The 16633-nt window shown below is 46.6% G+C and overlaps 1 protein-coding gene across 1 annotated transcript; it reads left to right on the top strand.

Moving 5' to 3' along the window:
* The first annotated feature begins 15134 nt into the window (after positions 1-15134).
* TAS2R39 (taste 2 receptor member 39) lies at positions 15135-16094 on the top strand. Its single transcript, XM_016195501.2, has one exon. The coding sequence runs from the start codon at positions 15135-15137 to the stop codon at positions 16092-16094; it is 960 nt and encodes a 319-aa protein (XP_016050987.2).
* Positions 16095-16633: the final 539 nt, after the last annotated feature.

The following is a 16633-nucleotide window of genomic DNA, read 5'->3' as shown; positions in this document are numbered from 1 at the left end:
TCCTACTGGAACCGTTGTCTCACTGTCCCCCACCCCACCCCACCCCACCCCACCCCAAGGTGGCTTCCTCTAAGGGAACTTGGCTGGGGGGAGAGGGCGTTGTGGTCTGTCAAATAAACTTCTCCCAGGCTTCTGTGTTCTGTTGTGTCTTCCCGCCAAAATCTCTCCTGGAGGAGCCTTGGAGCCCCCAGAATTTCTAGAACTTCTTTCCTTCAAAGAAGCTTTGCTGAAGAGAGCTTAGAGGTTCTCACTGCCCATGAAAAGGGAGACAGAAATGGAGAGGAGCTGAGCCATTCTCACAGAGGGAGAGTGGTGGTCTCCTAAAATGCAGCAACCGAGGGGCAGAAACTGGACCAATGTCCAAACCTCTCTGCTCCTTGGCCTTCTACATCCCACCATCCCTCCAGGGGCCCCTTCAGATCCCAGGAAATGGGAGTCAGCTGCGTACAGTAGCCAGGGGCAGAGTCTGTATTTGATTCTTTTTTTTTTTAAATATATTTTTATTGATTTCAGAGAGAGGAAGGGAGAGGGAGAGAGAGAGAGATAGGAGCATCATTGATGAGAGAGTCACCGATCGGCTGCCTCCTGCACGCCCCCTTCTGGGGATCGAGCCCGAAACCCGGGCATGTGCCCTGACCAGGGATCGAACCCCAATCTCCTGGGTCCCAGGTCAGCGCTCAACCGCTGAGCCACGCCGGCAGGGCTCAATTCTATTTCGGTCCTTCAGCCAGTGAAAAGTGACAGACTAAGTGGTGCTCAGGGATGTGGGGCTGCACAGGAGGCTGAGGAGTAGAGGGGGCCACGGGGGCTTCCTGAGAGAAAGGAAATCTGAGCCAGAGTCAAGGGCATGAAGTGGGCAGGGGGCATTCTGGCAGATAGAACAGTAGGCGCCAAGAGCTCAAAGCATGTTCAGGATTAAGAGCAAGCCAGGCGACCTAGAGAGGAGGCTGACAAAGAGACAGGAACAAAACAAGTTTGTAAGTCAACAAGGCAAGACCATATCCTCTAGGCCACTGATCCTGAATGGCTGTCAGATCCAGGGCAGGGAAACAGTCATTGGGGAAGATCCCTTCATATGGTAAATAGAATAGCAGCATTGATTGTAGGCCTAACATGTGCCAAAATACACATAATATTCTTAGTTATATGCTCTATCACATGCCCTACTAAAAACAACCATATATATGTACACACACACACACACATATACATACACACAATGGAATATTATTTGGAATAATATCATAAGAAAGAAGGAAGTCCTGCCATTTGTAACACGAATGAAACTTGAGGGTGTTGTGCTAAGTGAACAAAGTCAGACAGCAAAAGGCAAATACTGTGGGATATCAATTATCGATGAAATCTACAAAAGCTGAACTCATATACACAGAGTAGAGTGGTTACTGGGGCTGAGTTGTAGGGGAACTGGGGAGATGTTGGTCAAAGGGTACAAACTTCCAGTTACGAGACGAACAAGTTCTAGGGATCTAATGTACATCACAGTGACTACAGTTAACAGCACCGTCTTCTATACTTTAAAGTTGCTAAGAGAGCACATCTTAAAGGCTCTCACCACAAAAAACAAATGGTAATTATGTGAAGCGACGGAGGTGTTGGCTAACTCCATGGTGATAAGCCTTTTACAACATATAAGTGAATCAAATCAATGTTTATTTATTTATTTATTTATTTATTAAAACCACATGCATTAAGTATTGATTCATTCAATAAATATCCTACCAAATGCCTACTGGGCCATTAATTGCTTTAGGTACTTGGTTTTACTGACAGGAATCAGAAATATAAGTTTCTTATAAAATTTATATTTTTCATGGGGGCCAGCCAATAAACAACTAAATTCTATTTTTATTTTATGAGAAAACTGTGATGAGAGAAGTAATTTTCACACAGCCAGAGAGTGGCAGAGCTCAGGTTTGAAACACAGAGGCAGCCTGACACGCGGGAGGGCCTTTGTCCCTACACTACCCAGACACTGCACTATAAACTACACTACACACTACATACACACTACACTACACTACACTACACACTATACTACACTATACACACTACACACTACACTATACTATACACACTCTCTACTACACACACTGCAAAAACACACTCCCCTCCCACCCTATGTGGGCCCCTCAAAATCTCTAACAAAAAGCATTTCAAAATTGCCAATTTTAGCTCGTGCACTAATTCCAAGCACATTGTTTCCTCCTACTGTTTGCTTGTCCTGCAATGCAGCTAGAATTCTTGATTGTTTGTAGCACTGGCCAATAAAAATAGAAAAATATATTTTAAGCTACATATGTAATTTTAAATTTTCTGATAGCCACATTTTAAAAAGCTAAAAGAAACAGGTGAAATTAATTTGCTAATATATTTTATTTAGCCTAATATACTGTAATTTCAAGATATCCAACTTATTTCACTTAGCGTAATACTCTCTTGGTCCATCCATGTTGTCTCAGTGACAAGATTTCTCTGTATGATGACAAATGGTTAATAGGCTTATAAGGGAGATCACTTCATGAAGGACATAAATTTTGAATCACTATGTTGTACACCTGGAACTAAAGTAATATTGTATGTCAACTATAATTAAAAATATATATATATATAGCCCTGACTGGGTTGCTCGGTTAGTTGGAACTTCATCCTGTCCACCAAAAAAGTTGTGGGTTCGATCCCTGGTCAGAGCACCTACGGGAGGCAACAGATTGATGTTTCTCTCTCATGTTGATGTTTCTCTCTCTCTCTCTATCTCCCCCTTAATACAAACATATCCTCAGGTGATGATTAAATAAATAAAATCAATATAGAAAAAAGGTAAAAAATTGTAAATAAAAACAATTGTTAAAATTTAAAGAAAAAAGAAGTATATATATTATACACACACACACACACAGGCTTTCACTGGGGTCAGTCACACACACAGGAGACTATAATTGGGTTCACTCACATACCCAATCCAGATGGTCTCATTACCACATTACTATCTCAAGGCTGTGTCCTTGGCCCACTTCTAACACAAGAAAAGCAAACAGAGTAACATTCTGAGCATGGAGAAGGGACAGGGAATCCTCAGATTTCCCAGGTGCAGTTCATGGGTCAGACTGACACATCTTCTTCATGACCTTCCCCAACACCTTCCTACCTCACTCAACTGCTAATTTAAATTCCAGCTGAATGTTGACTTTTCTCAACAGAAAAACAAACAAGGTAGCGATGAGGGAAATCCCAAGTATGATGATTTTGGATGAACTGGCCTACCTGTCTTGCTACACTAATAAAGACTGATCCTGAGCCCTGGAAGCACAGTCCTCCTGACATCAAGATCTTCCAGCATGCGTGCTCTTCAGCTTCTGTTCCAGGCCAGCTCTGCCATCCTGCTCCTGGTTCTCTGCCTGAGACTGGGGACAAGTACAGCTCAAGAAGAGATGTAAGTCACCTCTTCCTCTTTCCTACAGAAAATGTTTCAGGGGGGATACTTCTCCTAACCCAGAAATCCACATTCTGGGTTTCCTACCCTAAAATAGCCCACCCTGGGAGTCCTCACTATATGTGTCTCTTGGTCTCATTCTTTCCCTTTTCATACCTGTTATGGAAGTTACTGAATCCATGACCTACTGCTACTTCGGGTTTTAACTGTTTCTTTTTTCTAAAAGGAGAAGCGTGGGTAGGGGTGTGAACTTGGTTAATAACTGTGGGATAAGCTTTGGATAAGACATATGAGCGGCACAAGGAGGGGCCATGGCCCTGGTCACTACCCAGTATAAGGGGCTGTGATGATCCACCAACTCAGATGATCCCTGTGGCTTCATTAGCAGCAGTGCTCTCCTTCTCATTAAGATCTGACTCATATGCTGGAGTTCAGGGTCTACAAGACCTGAGCATGTTCCTTCAATCAAGGAAAGGTAGAACATAATCCTGAGACCTGCCTTTTCATGGACCAATTCCTATATTCAGGATCTATGATGTGATAAAACTGGTCTCCAGTTCTATAATTATCTGCCAAAGGGGAGGAAGGAAATAGCAGATTCCAGTTCCTTGTTAGGGGGAGAGGCATTGAAATGGGCCTATGTCTTTGCGAGAAGAAAGGACTGAGTTCCAAAAAAGAAGTCAGGAGCTCCCTAGGAGACATAACCATGTAGCCAACAAAATGTGGAAAAAGGAATATCTAGTATGGGAATGGAGATGTGGAGATTTTGGTGAAGAAACGATACCTGGGGATTTCTCTAAGGAGAAGAGAGGCTAAGAGGACAGGGTGATATATGGGGTGAGTCAGGAGTGAACCTCAGTAGGTTGACTTAGGGGGACTTGTAAGTTCCCCCCTCATTAGGCTTGAGGAACAGTGAGGTAATGAAAAAAATTGAGCTAGTTGATCATCATATTAAACTTTAATTCATTCATGTGATAAATATCTCAGACCCTTAGAACCTCATGTCTTCCTATAAGCTCTACTAGCACAGAAAAAAGGAGCTTTCTTGGATTCTGAGATGATTACACAAGAAAAATGGGATGGAAGGGAGAGCATCCCAGGCTAAAGTAGGCCATGTAACCAAATCACTTCCTGCCCCAAACAGCACCATGGAGATTCAGTTGAGAGTCTTGGACGAAGGGAAAGCACCTCTCTCTGCCCAGTTCCCTGCCCTCATTAGTTGGAAAAGAATACGACCTCTTTCATTCTGCCTTTATTTACCTCTTTTTATCCAGATGACACACAGAGCCCTCAGGTGTGAGTCATGCAAAGGGGACTCTTATAATCACCTCTGTGTCACCACCGTTCCTTGCATCCCATGGCTCCCTCTGCCCCTCCTGCTTTCATCCTACCTCCCAGGCCATCGCAATATTGGACTTTTGTCTGACTTTGGGTTTCTGCCTCTTTTGCCACATCTAGAGAGAATGTAATTTCAGCAAACCTGTCCATTCATCAATCTGGAGACGTAAACTATTCGGTATCACTCGAGGTTACATCTAATGTGCGTCTGTGCATGGTGGTAAGTAAGTACTGGGGCTCCGTTCATTGGGGAAACAGAAGGGAACTAACAATGATGTTGGTAGTCATCACTGACTTGATGTGAAACAAGGCCTTAGGAATACTTCGCCTACCAATGCTTTGGCATACATTAGTCTTGAGCCTCTGAGCAACCCTCTTAGAATTGTGCGTATTATTATTTTTACTTTTATTTTAAAGATTAAAAAAGTGGTAGAATGGAGAGTATAAAAGAGTGGAAGCTTTCAAGTATGGGGTCAGGACTCTTCACTTCATTTAGGGAGGAGAGGGAAGAAGAGAGAAAAGCAATAAAAATGGGAATAAAAATGAGTAACAGTGATCGAGGAGCTCTGCTAAAATTGTCCCATTGTCCCCACCCCTGCCACCAGCCCATGCTCAGTGATAAGGCTGAGCCAGGGAGATACCATTTAACAGGCCGTGGCAGACATAAGAGAAGCTGCAAGAATGTGCTAATTATGATCTCCCTCATAGATGGGACACTTCCCATCCGACAGGATTGGCTCTCCCAGTCACTAGCTCCGGCACCTTCCCCTGCTCTCCTCCTTGAGCCTTCAGAACCCACACCCCCTCCTGCTTCACTATCTTTGTTATCAATCCTCCAGTCCTTGGAGGCCTCCTTAGGGTTTTTAGAAAACAGGTGCCAACAGGAGAGAAAGCTGCAGAGTTACCAAAACCCCTAAGGGACATACAAATAGCCCCCGATATTTATGCAAATATATGTGATGCTACAAATGCTTCTGAGAAATCCCCTTCCCACGGATCTTCTTTGATGCTGTTTCAGGAAGCTCTTGCTACTTTCTCTTCTCAGGTCTGGTCTCAGCAGGTTTCTTCTCCCATCTGAGAACCTCACAGTCACTAATATCTTCTCTCTCAGTAAAAGGTTGACCATTCTGTCAGCTGAGGAAAACAGGCATGATGTGCTAAGTTGGCCAAGTGCTTTCAGATTCCAAGTGTGTTTGCTTGCACAATAACCATGGTGCTTTGCGTTCACAGAGCTCTGTATCGTTCACAAAGCTCAAAAACTCATTAACTCATATAAACCAGACAGGTCAATATCAATACTTCCTTCTCACAAGGGTAGAAAGAGAAGCTCAGAGGATAAATGCTATGTCACAAAGCTGGAAAGCAGAAGAACTGGGACACAAACCCTGCTTTCATTTACTTGAGGGGAGTTTTCCACCACACCAGAATAGACCAACTGATGTTTCAGATTTTGATAGCTCTCTTGATTCACAGAGAAGTCAATTTAATTCATTTCCAATGGACTCCAACTTGGGGCCCCTGAGTCCAAAATTAAATGATGTCCAACAATGGAGGCCACTTGGCTCTTCCATTACTTAAAATAAAGAACTTAAAGATCCATTTCACAAATCAGCTGATGAGTTCAGTGCTGGCCAGACCCATGTAAGTGTGTTTACTCCCACTCCATGGGACTGTTAAGCAAAAAAATAGAAAGCCAAAGTAAGAGGCAACAAACATTTATTTGAGATCCAAAAGAACAGCTAGTTGGGAAGCACTGATCCACGCAGAAATCAAAACAGTGTTCCGATTAGTGCGTGAAGGCAAGGGGTATTTATGAGAAAGGGAAGGGAAGCAATTATGCGAATAGAAAAAAAGGCATTTCTGTCGGTGTTAATACACTAAGGATGAAATTTCTATAGATTCAGTTTATCTAATATAGTGATGCTAATTTTAAAGAATGTCTTTCATCTTCAGTCCTCTAGTGATAATATCTGCTTTCCTGTTAGTTTCTGAGAATAGCTGTTTAGAATACAAATGCTGCTTTAGGCCCAGTCCAAAGGCTATTTGGCCCAGTTTTAACACTCCAAAGGTTTGAGGAGTAGGGCGCGCAAAGCAGTTCCTCTTGGCAGCTCCAACTTCACGTTGAAGTGGTTTGTTCGTATTATTTTTCACGTTTCCCCCCTTTGGTTGAGATCTTCCCGTGAAAATATTGCTGATCGATCACTGGAAAGCAATACTGATCAGTTATTAAAAGCACTGTTTGTCCATCGTCGCTAGGAAGGCTCATTCCCGTATGCCATTTTAGCGTTGGTCTGGTCTCCGGGCAATGCTCGTTCTTGGCGTGTCATGTCCCAGGCAGGAGGAAAGGTGACTTTCTTAGGGGCCTTAGACCACATCTGAGCAACACGAGGGCCAGAACAGAGGAAGGCTCAAAACCACTATTTTGTAACAGTTGCAATAACTTTACAAGTCTCTTTGTTCGGAAAGCCAAGGCTTTTACCAGCTCTAGAGAAGGCTTTTAAGGTTTGCATTTGTCTTGAACAAACCATCTTTAAAGGGGGGGGGGGGGGGGGCTGAGCTTTGAAAAGACTCCCCTTTCCCAATTTTTTCTTCTCCTTGGTTTCTTTAACCTCGGGCAGTTGTGGGCTGTGTTTACATTTCTGATATTCCGAGGTAGGCTTCAAAAACTCCTATCAGACTTTCGATTCTGCCAGATTTCTGATCGTAGTTACCAAACTGTCAGGTTCCAGGTGGGACGGGCAGGAAGACGCTGCAAAGCACCTGCGCGGGTGGACGGTTTCCTTTAGGGGACTTTCAGAGCATTTTTAAAGCCATCCTGTCTCTTGGGGGCTTCTGAACATCAATGAAGAGCGCATTCGCTTCTCCTCCAGAGGTGTGGGTACAGGAGGCGGCGCTTAGGCAGTAACGAGAGGAGGGAGCCGGCCGTCTAACTAGGGCGGATTAGCTAGGAGGGGCCGCTTCACAGTCACTGCAGGCATCCGCGTGGGCAGGAAAGTCCAGCTTCCCGACCGCCCCGGGAACCACCGCCTTTCTCCCGAGGGATGAAGCCGCGAGGGGAGGACTCCTCTGCGGAGCCACGTGCAGGGGAAACCAGACGGGCAGGAGCTCCGGGGCATGCGCAGTGGGAGCTGGATGAGCAGGAACTCTGGGGCATGCGCAGTGGGAGCTGGATGAGCAGGAACTCTGGGGCATGCGCAGTGGGAGCTGGATGAGCAAGAACTTTGGGGCATGCGCAGTGGAAACCGGATGAGCGAGAACTTCAGTAGAAACCCGATGAGCAAGAACTTTGGGGCATGCGCAGTGGAAATCGAAGGAGCAAGAACTTTGGGGCATGCGCAGTAGAAGCCAGTCGAGCCAGCGGAAGTTTGACGCAGGCGCAGTAGGAGCCAAAATGGCGGCCATACAGGGGAGGAGTCTAGCCCGGGAAAAATCCTTGGATAGGGTAAGGGCACAACCCCCTGGAAGACCCAGGGGCGGGATCGGATGGGGAGGGCCCAGCACGAGCCTGGGCAGAATGAAGAAGACAACTGGTTCCTTTGAAAGAAGATTTATCCTTTCCCAAACGCCAGAGGATATCATCGAATTTAACGAAGGCCCCAGGCACAGCCCACGCACTTTCACCACGTGCGGCCTGGGTGTAGCGGCTGCGGGGCCGAAGCGCAGCGCCAGTCACATGGCGGCCCTGGTGCCGTGGGCCTCGGCGGATGGGGAAGTGAGACGTAGAGAAGCGGCGCGCCTCTCAGCGCTGGGCCCGGGCCTGCAGCCGCCGAGGCTGCGCTTCTGCCGTGAGCCGAGCCGAGCCGCCGGGCCGGGGAGAGGCCCTGCAGCGGGGCGCTGCCGCCCTCCCCTGGGATCCCCGCCGCCCTCCCCTCCCCTCCCCTGGGATCCCCGCCGCCCTCCCCTCCCCTCCCCTGGGATCCCCGCCGCCCTCCCCTCCCCTCCCCTGGGATCCCCGCCGCCCTCCCCTCCCCTCCCCTGGGATCCCCGCCGCCCTCCCCTCCCCTCCCCTCGGATCCCCGCCGCCCTCCCCTCCCCTCCCCTGGGATCCCCGCCGCCCTCCCCTCCCCTCCCCTGGGATCCCCGCCGCCCTCCCCTCCCCTCCCCTGGGATCCCCGCCGCCCTCCCCTCCCCTCCCCTGGGATCCCCGCCGCCCTCCCCTCCCCTCCCCTGGGATCCCCGCCGCCCTCCCCTCCCCTCCCCTGGGATCCCCGCCGCCGTCCCCTGGGATCCCCGCCGCCCTCCCCTCCCCTCGGATCCCCGCCGCCCTCCCCTCCCCTTGGATCCCGCCATCCCGCTGCTACTGCTCAGGTCCTCCTGCACCCGAGCCCCTGAGGGGCTTTTCTCTGACTTCCCGAGACCCCCTGTGCAGGCGGGTCCAGCCAGCCCAGCTCGCACCCTCCCCATGACGGAGGCGGGACTTGGAGAGGGCTTAGAACAACGGTTCTCCTCCATGACCGAATGAACATCCGTGTTTTACTTTTGTAAGTGGGGCCATTGTACTCTAAAAAGACCCAAGAGGAGGAACCCAAATGCTTGTACGTGTGTCCCTAGCTGGAGTTGCCGAGAAAGGAGCTTTGGGGGAACTTTCAGAAGGTCACGATCCCACGTTAAAGAGAAATGCCCCTGAGCGCTGAGGGCGAGAAGACGAAAGAGATGCTCATCAGAATCCCCCGGGTGGTTTGACTGGCAAACGCAGGCAGGCGGGTGCCCTGTGTGAACGGCGGAGGTCAGAAGGCAGACTCTCAGGGTGAGAGGGAAGTACGGCCGTGAGCAGCGTTTGCTAAGCCTGGAGTCGCCCAGAGCCAGGCTGATACCCAGGGGGATGTGCAATCCAACGGGCTCCATTACCTCTCTATCCTGTCGTGGTAGCTGACTTTTTTTTTTTTTTAAGGTGGCAAGCATCCCATTGACTCTTCCATGCTTGACCTGGGCCCACCCATCTTGCTGCTTTGGCTCCAGGATTCCCTTAGCAATGGCTTTCACCTCGTGTACATGTCACCCACAGTCAAGTTTGTTTCAATAGGTGCTAGTCTGGTGAGATCTGTACGCTCCTTGGTTTGCAGGGCCTGGCCTGGAAAATAGGTTTATAGGATTTATGCCTGTGCCCTCCCCTACAACATCTTTCTTATGACAACAATGTGAAAGACAGAGATGAGCAAAAACAAAAACGAAAAAAAACAAAGAGCGACCAGCAAAAGAAGTACTCGCCCACCAGGGAAAAACCCCTGCAAGGTGCTTCCTCCCCCGCCCCACACACACACACAATGCAGTTTTTTACAGCCATGAGAACTGTGAAAAATCCTTCCTGAGAACAAAAAAAATATTTCTTCTCGTGTGGTACCAAGCTTCAAGTTGCTCACTGCCACAGCTGGAGGAGGTTTCGTCCTGAAGGAAAAACCATCATCTGGTAGCAAACTCCTGTGCCGGCAGCTGCATGTGAGCGCTGGGACAGCGGTGCCTAGGGCGAGCTCCTCTCTGAGGGAAAACCCCTCCTGGTTTCAAATAAAGGTACCAACATCAACCAACCAAAGGGTGGTCCAAACCCGAGAAGGCTTCACAGTCTGGAAGGAGGTCCATGAAGTGATGAGCTCAGAAAAGATTCTGTAGGTACCATGCCCTAGCTCCAGGAGACAACGGTTCACAAAGGTGAGGCCACATCAGGTCCTGATACTGACACAAAATAATCTAAAAATAAACGGCCAAAGGAAGAGGCAGAAGGTGTTTGAGATCCAAAAGAAAAGTAGCTATTCAGGAAAAACTGATTCAGGCAGAAACCCAAACAGTGTTCCTATCAGGAGGTGCAGCCAAGGAGCATTTATGAGAAAGGGAAGGGGAATAATTACATGAATAGAAGGAATTTCTGTGGGTGTTAATAAGCTAAGGAGGGAATTTCTATAGATTCAGTTAATCTGACACAGTGATACTAATTCTAAAGGATGACTTTAATTTTCAGTCTGGTGGTCATAATGCCTGCTCTTCTATTAGCTTTGCAAACAGTTGTTGGCAATACAATTTTGCTTTAGGCCCAGTCCAAATGTTATTTTGCCCAGTTGTAACCTCCCAAAGGTTTGAGGAATAAAATATGTAAGGCAATTCCTTTGGGATGGCAACTCCAACTCCGTTTTGAAATGGCTCTGCTTGTATTCTTTTTTACAAGACAGAATCAAGTGTAATACCTGATGACACTTCAAACCCAACTTTTAAACTGCAGCCATTCACCATCGAAAGAAAACATCTTTTCTTTATGCAATTGTTAAAGTTGAATGTGGCAGTTAGAAAGAATTCCCAAAAAAGCTGACTAAAAAACAGTATGAGCCCCAATGGGGGGTGTGCAGGAGGCAGCCAATCAATGACTCTCTCATCACTGATGTTTCTCTCTCTCCCTCTCCCTTCTCTCTGAAATCGATAAAAACATTTTAAAAAAAAAGAACAGTATGGTACTTGAAGTGTTAAGGATGATAGTTTAGAGGGGGGAGGAATCCCTGGTACCCCCTTCCTGTGGTGCCCTAAAAAATGTGCTTATTTTGTTTAATGGTTAATCCAGGTCTGCATGAGCCAAATCTGTACCCTCTGTGACCCTTCCACGCCTTCTTCCCCTCAGGTTGAAGCCACAATCCAGACGAGCCAAAGTGTCACTTTTCCCTTAGGTAATTTTATTTACACTGCCTGTGTGTGTGATATAAGAAGATTCTATTGGGAAATACAAACTTCAGGTGAGCGAGTCCACTTCCTCCCTGAGCACTAATGTCGGGTAAGGGGGGATGTTGAGAGAGGTCAAAATTAAAGGGGGCAGCAAGAAGTGGCAGAAAGCAAAAGGAGTAAGGCATTGGAGTAAGAATAAAATACAACCCAGAGAAAGTATGAAGTGTGGACAAAGTTCAGTGTGAAGGGAGGGAGTTTGGTTAGGACCATCTGTGCCTTATGGATGAGACTGAGAAATGGAAGCTGAGTCGCAGACAGTAAAGAGGGAAAGGAGATGGTCTGTGGGTGGAGCCTGAAAAGCCCAGAGTGAAGGGGTGTGGAGTCCTGTTGCCGGACATAGCTCTCCTTTCTCTTTCCAGAAAATGCGACCATTACAGGGATGGCTCAGGTTGTGTCAGAACAAAGCAGATGCCCTCCTGATGTGGAATTGTACCCCAAAACTGGTTACAAAGTCTCTGTTGTGGACCATATCACCCAATGATGCTGATCTGGAAAGTGGGCCACCCTAAGTTTGTGGGCATCTATGGACTGTAAATAAACTTCCCACTGGCTTCTCAGTGTCTTGTGTGTCCTTTCCCCACAACTTAGGACTGTATCTGCCCAGAGTTCTAAAGCACTAGCCTTTCAAGAAACTTTCTGAGACAAAATATAATGACCATTCACTCACTAGAAAATGGAGAAAGGACAGGAATAATTCTCACCATTTAACCTACAAAAAGAAATGCCCAGAGAGAGGGCATTTTTTGTGCGAGCACTAAAATTAAGGGTAGAGCTGGGCAAAGATTCCAAGTTGCCCTCCTATTTTAGTCCAACTACATCCAGCACCCCTCCTAGCTATGTGAAATGTCAACTAATCTGAAGTCCCCAAATGGTTATGCCTTCCTCCTCTTCATCTGATGGCAAGGAAAAGACTCACAGGAGCTCAGGTTTGCTGAACTCCTAACCACAATGTCCCTGGAGGTGATGGTAAGAGAGACCATGTTGATCTCTGGCTTTCTGGGCCAACATAGTCAAGCTGTCAAAGACAAAGCACTACTGAATAGCCATTGTTTCCAAATATATGCCACATTCTGAAGAACATGGCCATCAGCCTAGTTGGTGTTATCCCGAAGCTATCTCCTTAGCATGCTGAAAGACACTTCATCAACGAGCAGCTATGTGTAATTTCCTAATGATGTAGTTAATGGGAAACCAGTAGAATTCCCTGATCATGTGCCAACACTCTCATTAAAAAAACAAATGGAATTCCTTTGACCTAGGAGATATTAGATCGGATCCCATGTCTAGAAATCAAACACTCTTGAGCCCTCAGATAGTGGCACTGGCCAAGACATCCATACACTGAATAGATATCAATCCCTCTTAAGACAACTACTGCCCCTCAAGAGTCCAAAGCATCCAGGGTACTCAGAAATCATTATTCTACCAAATGGTCTCTCTGAGAGAGGGTACTCTACTGAGGTCTCAGCATTAGTCTGTGTTGTTGAACGGTCAAGAGCTACATTTGAATCACTTATGGGGAGAACCACGTACATAGCATCAATCACTCCTTCGTCAGCCATCACACAAGCATGGGAGTAGCTGAGGACAGAAGCTGGCTGACATCCATTGAACCAATCATCCTGTCCTAATTGTTCAGTGTCTCCTCTGTGTCAGATAGTTTATTATGAGCACTAACACAATTCGCAAAGAACCACACACTTTGTCTTCACATCTGACGATTCATCCAGATGGCTCTTCTCCAGCTCTCCTTCTGTTGAGAATTCTAATGTTCCTACCAGGCCCCTGACAGACCAGCCAAGAGACTTGCTATTGCTCAACTGTCCATGTATATTAATGATTTAAGTCACTTTTCCCTCCATGCAAAGTTGATAACCAGGTATACTGCTTACAGCTCTGCCCACTGAGAGGTCTTTCCCCCAGATGAGTGTTTCTAGAACACTCCTGAGTGAAGTTTTAGTGTGGAAATACAGCCCATCTTTAGTTCAAAACAAATTGAACCAACTCATCTGTAAACCACACCTGGGTTTTTTTCCTCCAAAACCTAGCCAAGGTGAATTCATCCACTCATGAGGCTGTAGATCCGATCTGAAGGAAGGGGTGTTAGTGCAGCAAAAGTAGTTGACATGGGGTATAAACCACCTTTTTCTGTAATTTAAGCCGTCTGGGTACTGGTTGCCAGAAGAGCTGACCATGTGATTAGAGGGTTAGAACTTTCAGTCCCCCCTACTCCCTGCCCCCCACCCACCTCTGAGGAGGGCTGAGGGGCTAGAGATTGAATACAATCACCAATGATTTAATCAAATTGCCTATGTAAAGAAGCCTCCATAAAAACACAAAATGTCTGTTCAAAGAGCTTCTGGGATGTTGAACATAGGTAGAGGTGCTGGGAGAGTGGTGTTCCCTGGAGAGGACATGGAAGCTCCATGCCCCTTCCCACATACCTTGCCCTACCCCTCTCTTTCATCTGGGTGTTCATCTGAATCCTTTTATAATAAACCTGTAAATGTAAGTAAACTGTTTTCTTGAGTTCTATGAGCCTCTAGCAAACTAATCAAACCTGAGGAGGAGAGAGTCATGGGAACCCCTGATTTACAGTTGATGGGTCAGAAATACAGGAGCCAACCTGGACTTGCATTTGACATCTCACATGGGGTGGGAGGCGGCCTTGTGGGACGGGGCCCTTAACCTGTGGTATCTGATGCTATCTCCAGGTAGATAGTGTCAGAATTGAATTAAATTGTAAGACACCCAGAATTGCTTGATGTGGAGGGGGAGAGAAACCCATACATTTGGTGACCAGAAATGTCAGAAGTGTCCTGTGTGAGCTGTAAAGGAAGCCTCACAGGTGAAAAACTAATTTTTCCCCCCTACTCAAGTATTCTCCCCTTAAATAGTGAGGACATCATAAAAGACCATCAGGAACAAAGGCTACAGTTAAGTCAGCCTGCATTTAGTCTTTGGAAATGCACAAAAGGACCCACAGGTCTAGGTAGTGTAACATAGTGGGTAAGAAGGTGGACTCTGGGACCAGCTGGCTCAGTTTGAATCCCAGTTCTATCACTCTCTAGGTCTGTGACTTTGGACAAATTACTTAGTCTCAGTTTCCTCACCTGCAAAATAGAGATAATAAAAGTACATTCTTCACAGGACTGTTGTGAGGCTTAAATGTGGTAATATATATAAGGTGTTCAAACATTGCCTAGCACATCATAAGAACTATATATGTCCCTAAAATTATTTTTATTTTCAATCAGTTCTCTAAAGTCACAAGTGGAACTAAGTTGCATGGTGACTTGGTACCAAGATGTTTGAATTAACTGGAGCTAGTAGAGAACAAGACTCTCAATACCATGTCAGTGGTTTATAAAAGAGTGACTCCTCAAGTCCTTCCCTGGGCCCCATGGTTAAACTAATACCAACATGTCCAAGAGGATATGGAAGACTATCAGTCACCAAATCCCTCCATCATTTGCATCTCCAGGTTTGGAGCTAAGAATTGAGGCAAACAAATGAGTGAATTTGGAAATGCTCCATCAACTGCTTCCTCTTGTGACATGAATAGTAGGAGTCACCAAGGATCTGCCATCAAATTCTAGGGAGACATTTCCCCTTAGACACCAAAGAGGAGTAACGACTCAGGATGCCCGAAACCTGCACTCCCCAAGAAGATGAGTCGTCACCATTTCAAATCATCTTAATTTTCACAGTTATAGGCACTGAATGCATCATTGGTATCGTTGCCAATGGGTTCATTGTGGTTATAAGCGTAGCTGAATGGATTCAGAACAAGGCAGTCTCCATGAGTAGCAGGATCCTGTTTTTCCTGAGCGTATCCAGAATAGCTCTCCAGAGCTTGATGATGCTAGAAATCACCTTCCACTCAACATCGCCACGTTTTTATTATGAAGATGGTATATATGATACATTCAAAGTAAGTTTCATGTTCTTACATTATTGTAGTCTCTGGTTTTCTTCCTGGCTTAGTTTCTTCTACTTTGTGAAGATTGCTGATTTCTCCTACCACCTTTTTCTCAAGCTGAAGTGGAGAATTACTCGACTGATGCCCTGGCTTCTGTGGCTCTCAGTGTTTTTCGCCTTGGGCTACGGCACGCTCTTTTCCTACAGCATCTACACCGTTTACTGTAACAATTCTTTCCCTATCCCCTCCTCCAACTCCACTAAGAAAGTATCCTTCACTGAGACCAACGTGGTCAACCTGGCTCTTCTCTACAGCCTGGGGTTCTTCATTCCTCTCATCGTGTTTGTGCTGGCGGCCTCCCTGCTGATCATCTCCCTCAAGAGGCACACCCTGCACATGGGAAGCAATGCCACCGGCTCCAGCGACCCCAGCATGGAGGCGCACCTGGGGGCCATCAGAGCCATCAGCTACTTTTTCATTCTCTACATGTTCAACGCCGTTGCTCTATTTCTCTATATGTCCAACTTCTTCAATGCCAACAGTTCCTGGGATGTTTTGTGCAAAATCATCATGGCTGCCTACCCTGCTGGTCACTCTGTTCTACTGATTCAGGACAACTCTGGGCTGAGAAGAGCCTGGAAGAAGCTTCGGTCTCAAGTTCATCTTTGCCTAAAAAAGTAAACTCTATGACCGACATCGAAAGAGTACCCCGGCACCTGGTCTAGCCGGCTCTGCCTTTCCCTCACCCAGACCTCTCTCTTCCCCCTCTTTTCTTCCCCAAACCTGATCGGATCCTTTCACCTGGTGTGGCTTTCTGTAGAGGAGCTTGCTTTTCATTTCTCTCTTTTTCTTCATGGGCACAATCTTAGTAATGCTGAACTAGTATCATTCACCTGAGCCTTCTATTTCTGCCTCCCTTGCTCTATATAAAGCGGTGATTCTAGACACTGGCTCCAAATTAGAATCTCTAGGGGAGATTTTTGGAAATTCCAATGTCGAGGCCTGACACTAGGTCAATTAAGTCAAAACTTCTGGTGTTGGAACTTAGTTTTTTAAGTTCTCAAGATAATTCTGATGTGCAGCCAGAGTTGACATAGCCACCAAAATAGAGGCAGGCTCTGCAACCAGAACTCCTGGCAACCCCTCTCCTTCCACATCCATGTGCCTTTTAGACAATCAGGTGACCCAGGAAGCTTTCCCAGCAACAGCGGAAATGCATT

Source organism: Miniopterus natalensis, chromosome 10 (genome assembly GCF_054644295.1).
Source record: "Miniopterus natalensis isolate mMinNat1 chromosome 10, mMinNat1.hap1, whole genome shotgun sequence".
In the NCBI taxonomy this organism is placed as follows: Eukaryota; Metazoa; Chordata; class Mammalia; order Chiroptera; family Miniopteridae; genus Miniopterus; species Miniopterus natalensis.
Note: the sequence above shows the minus strand (reverse complement) of the source record. Positions and strands in the feature narration are given on the sequence as shown.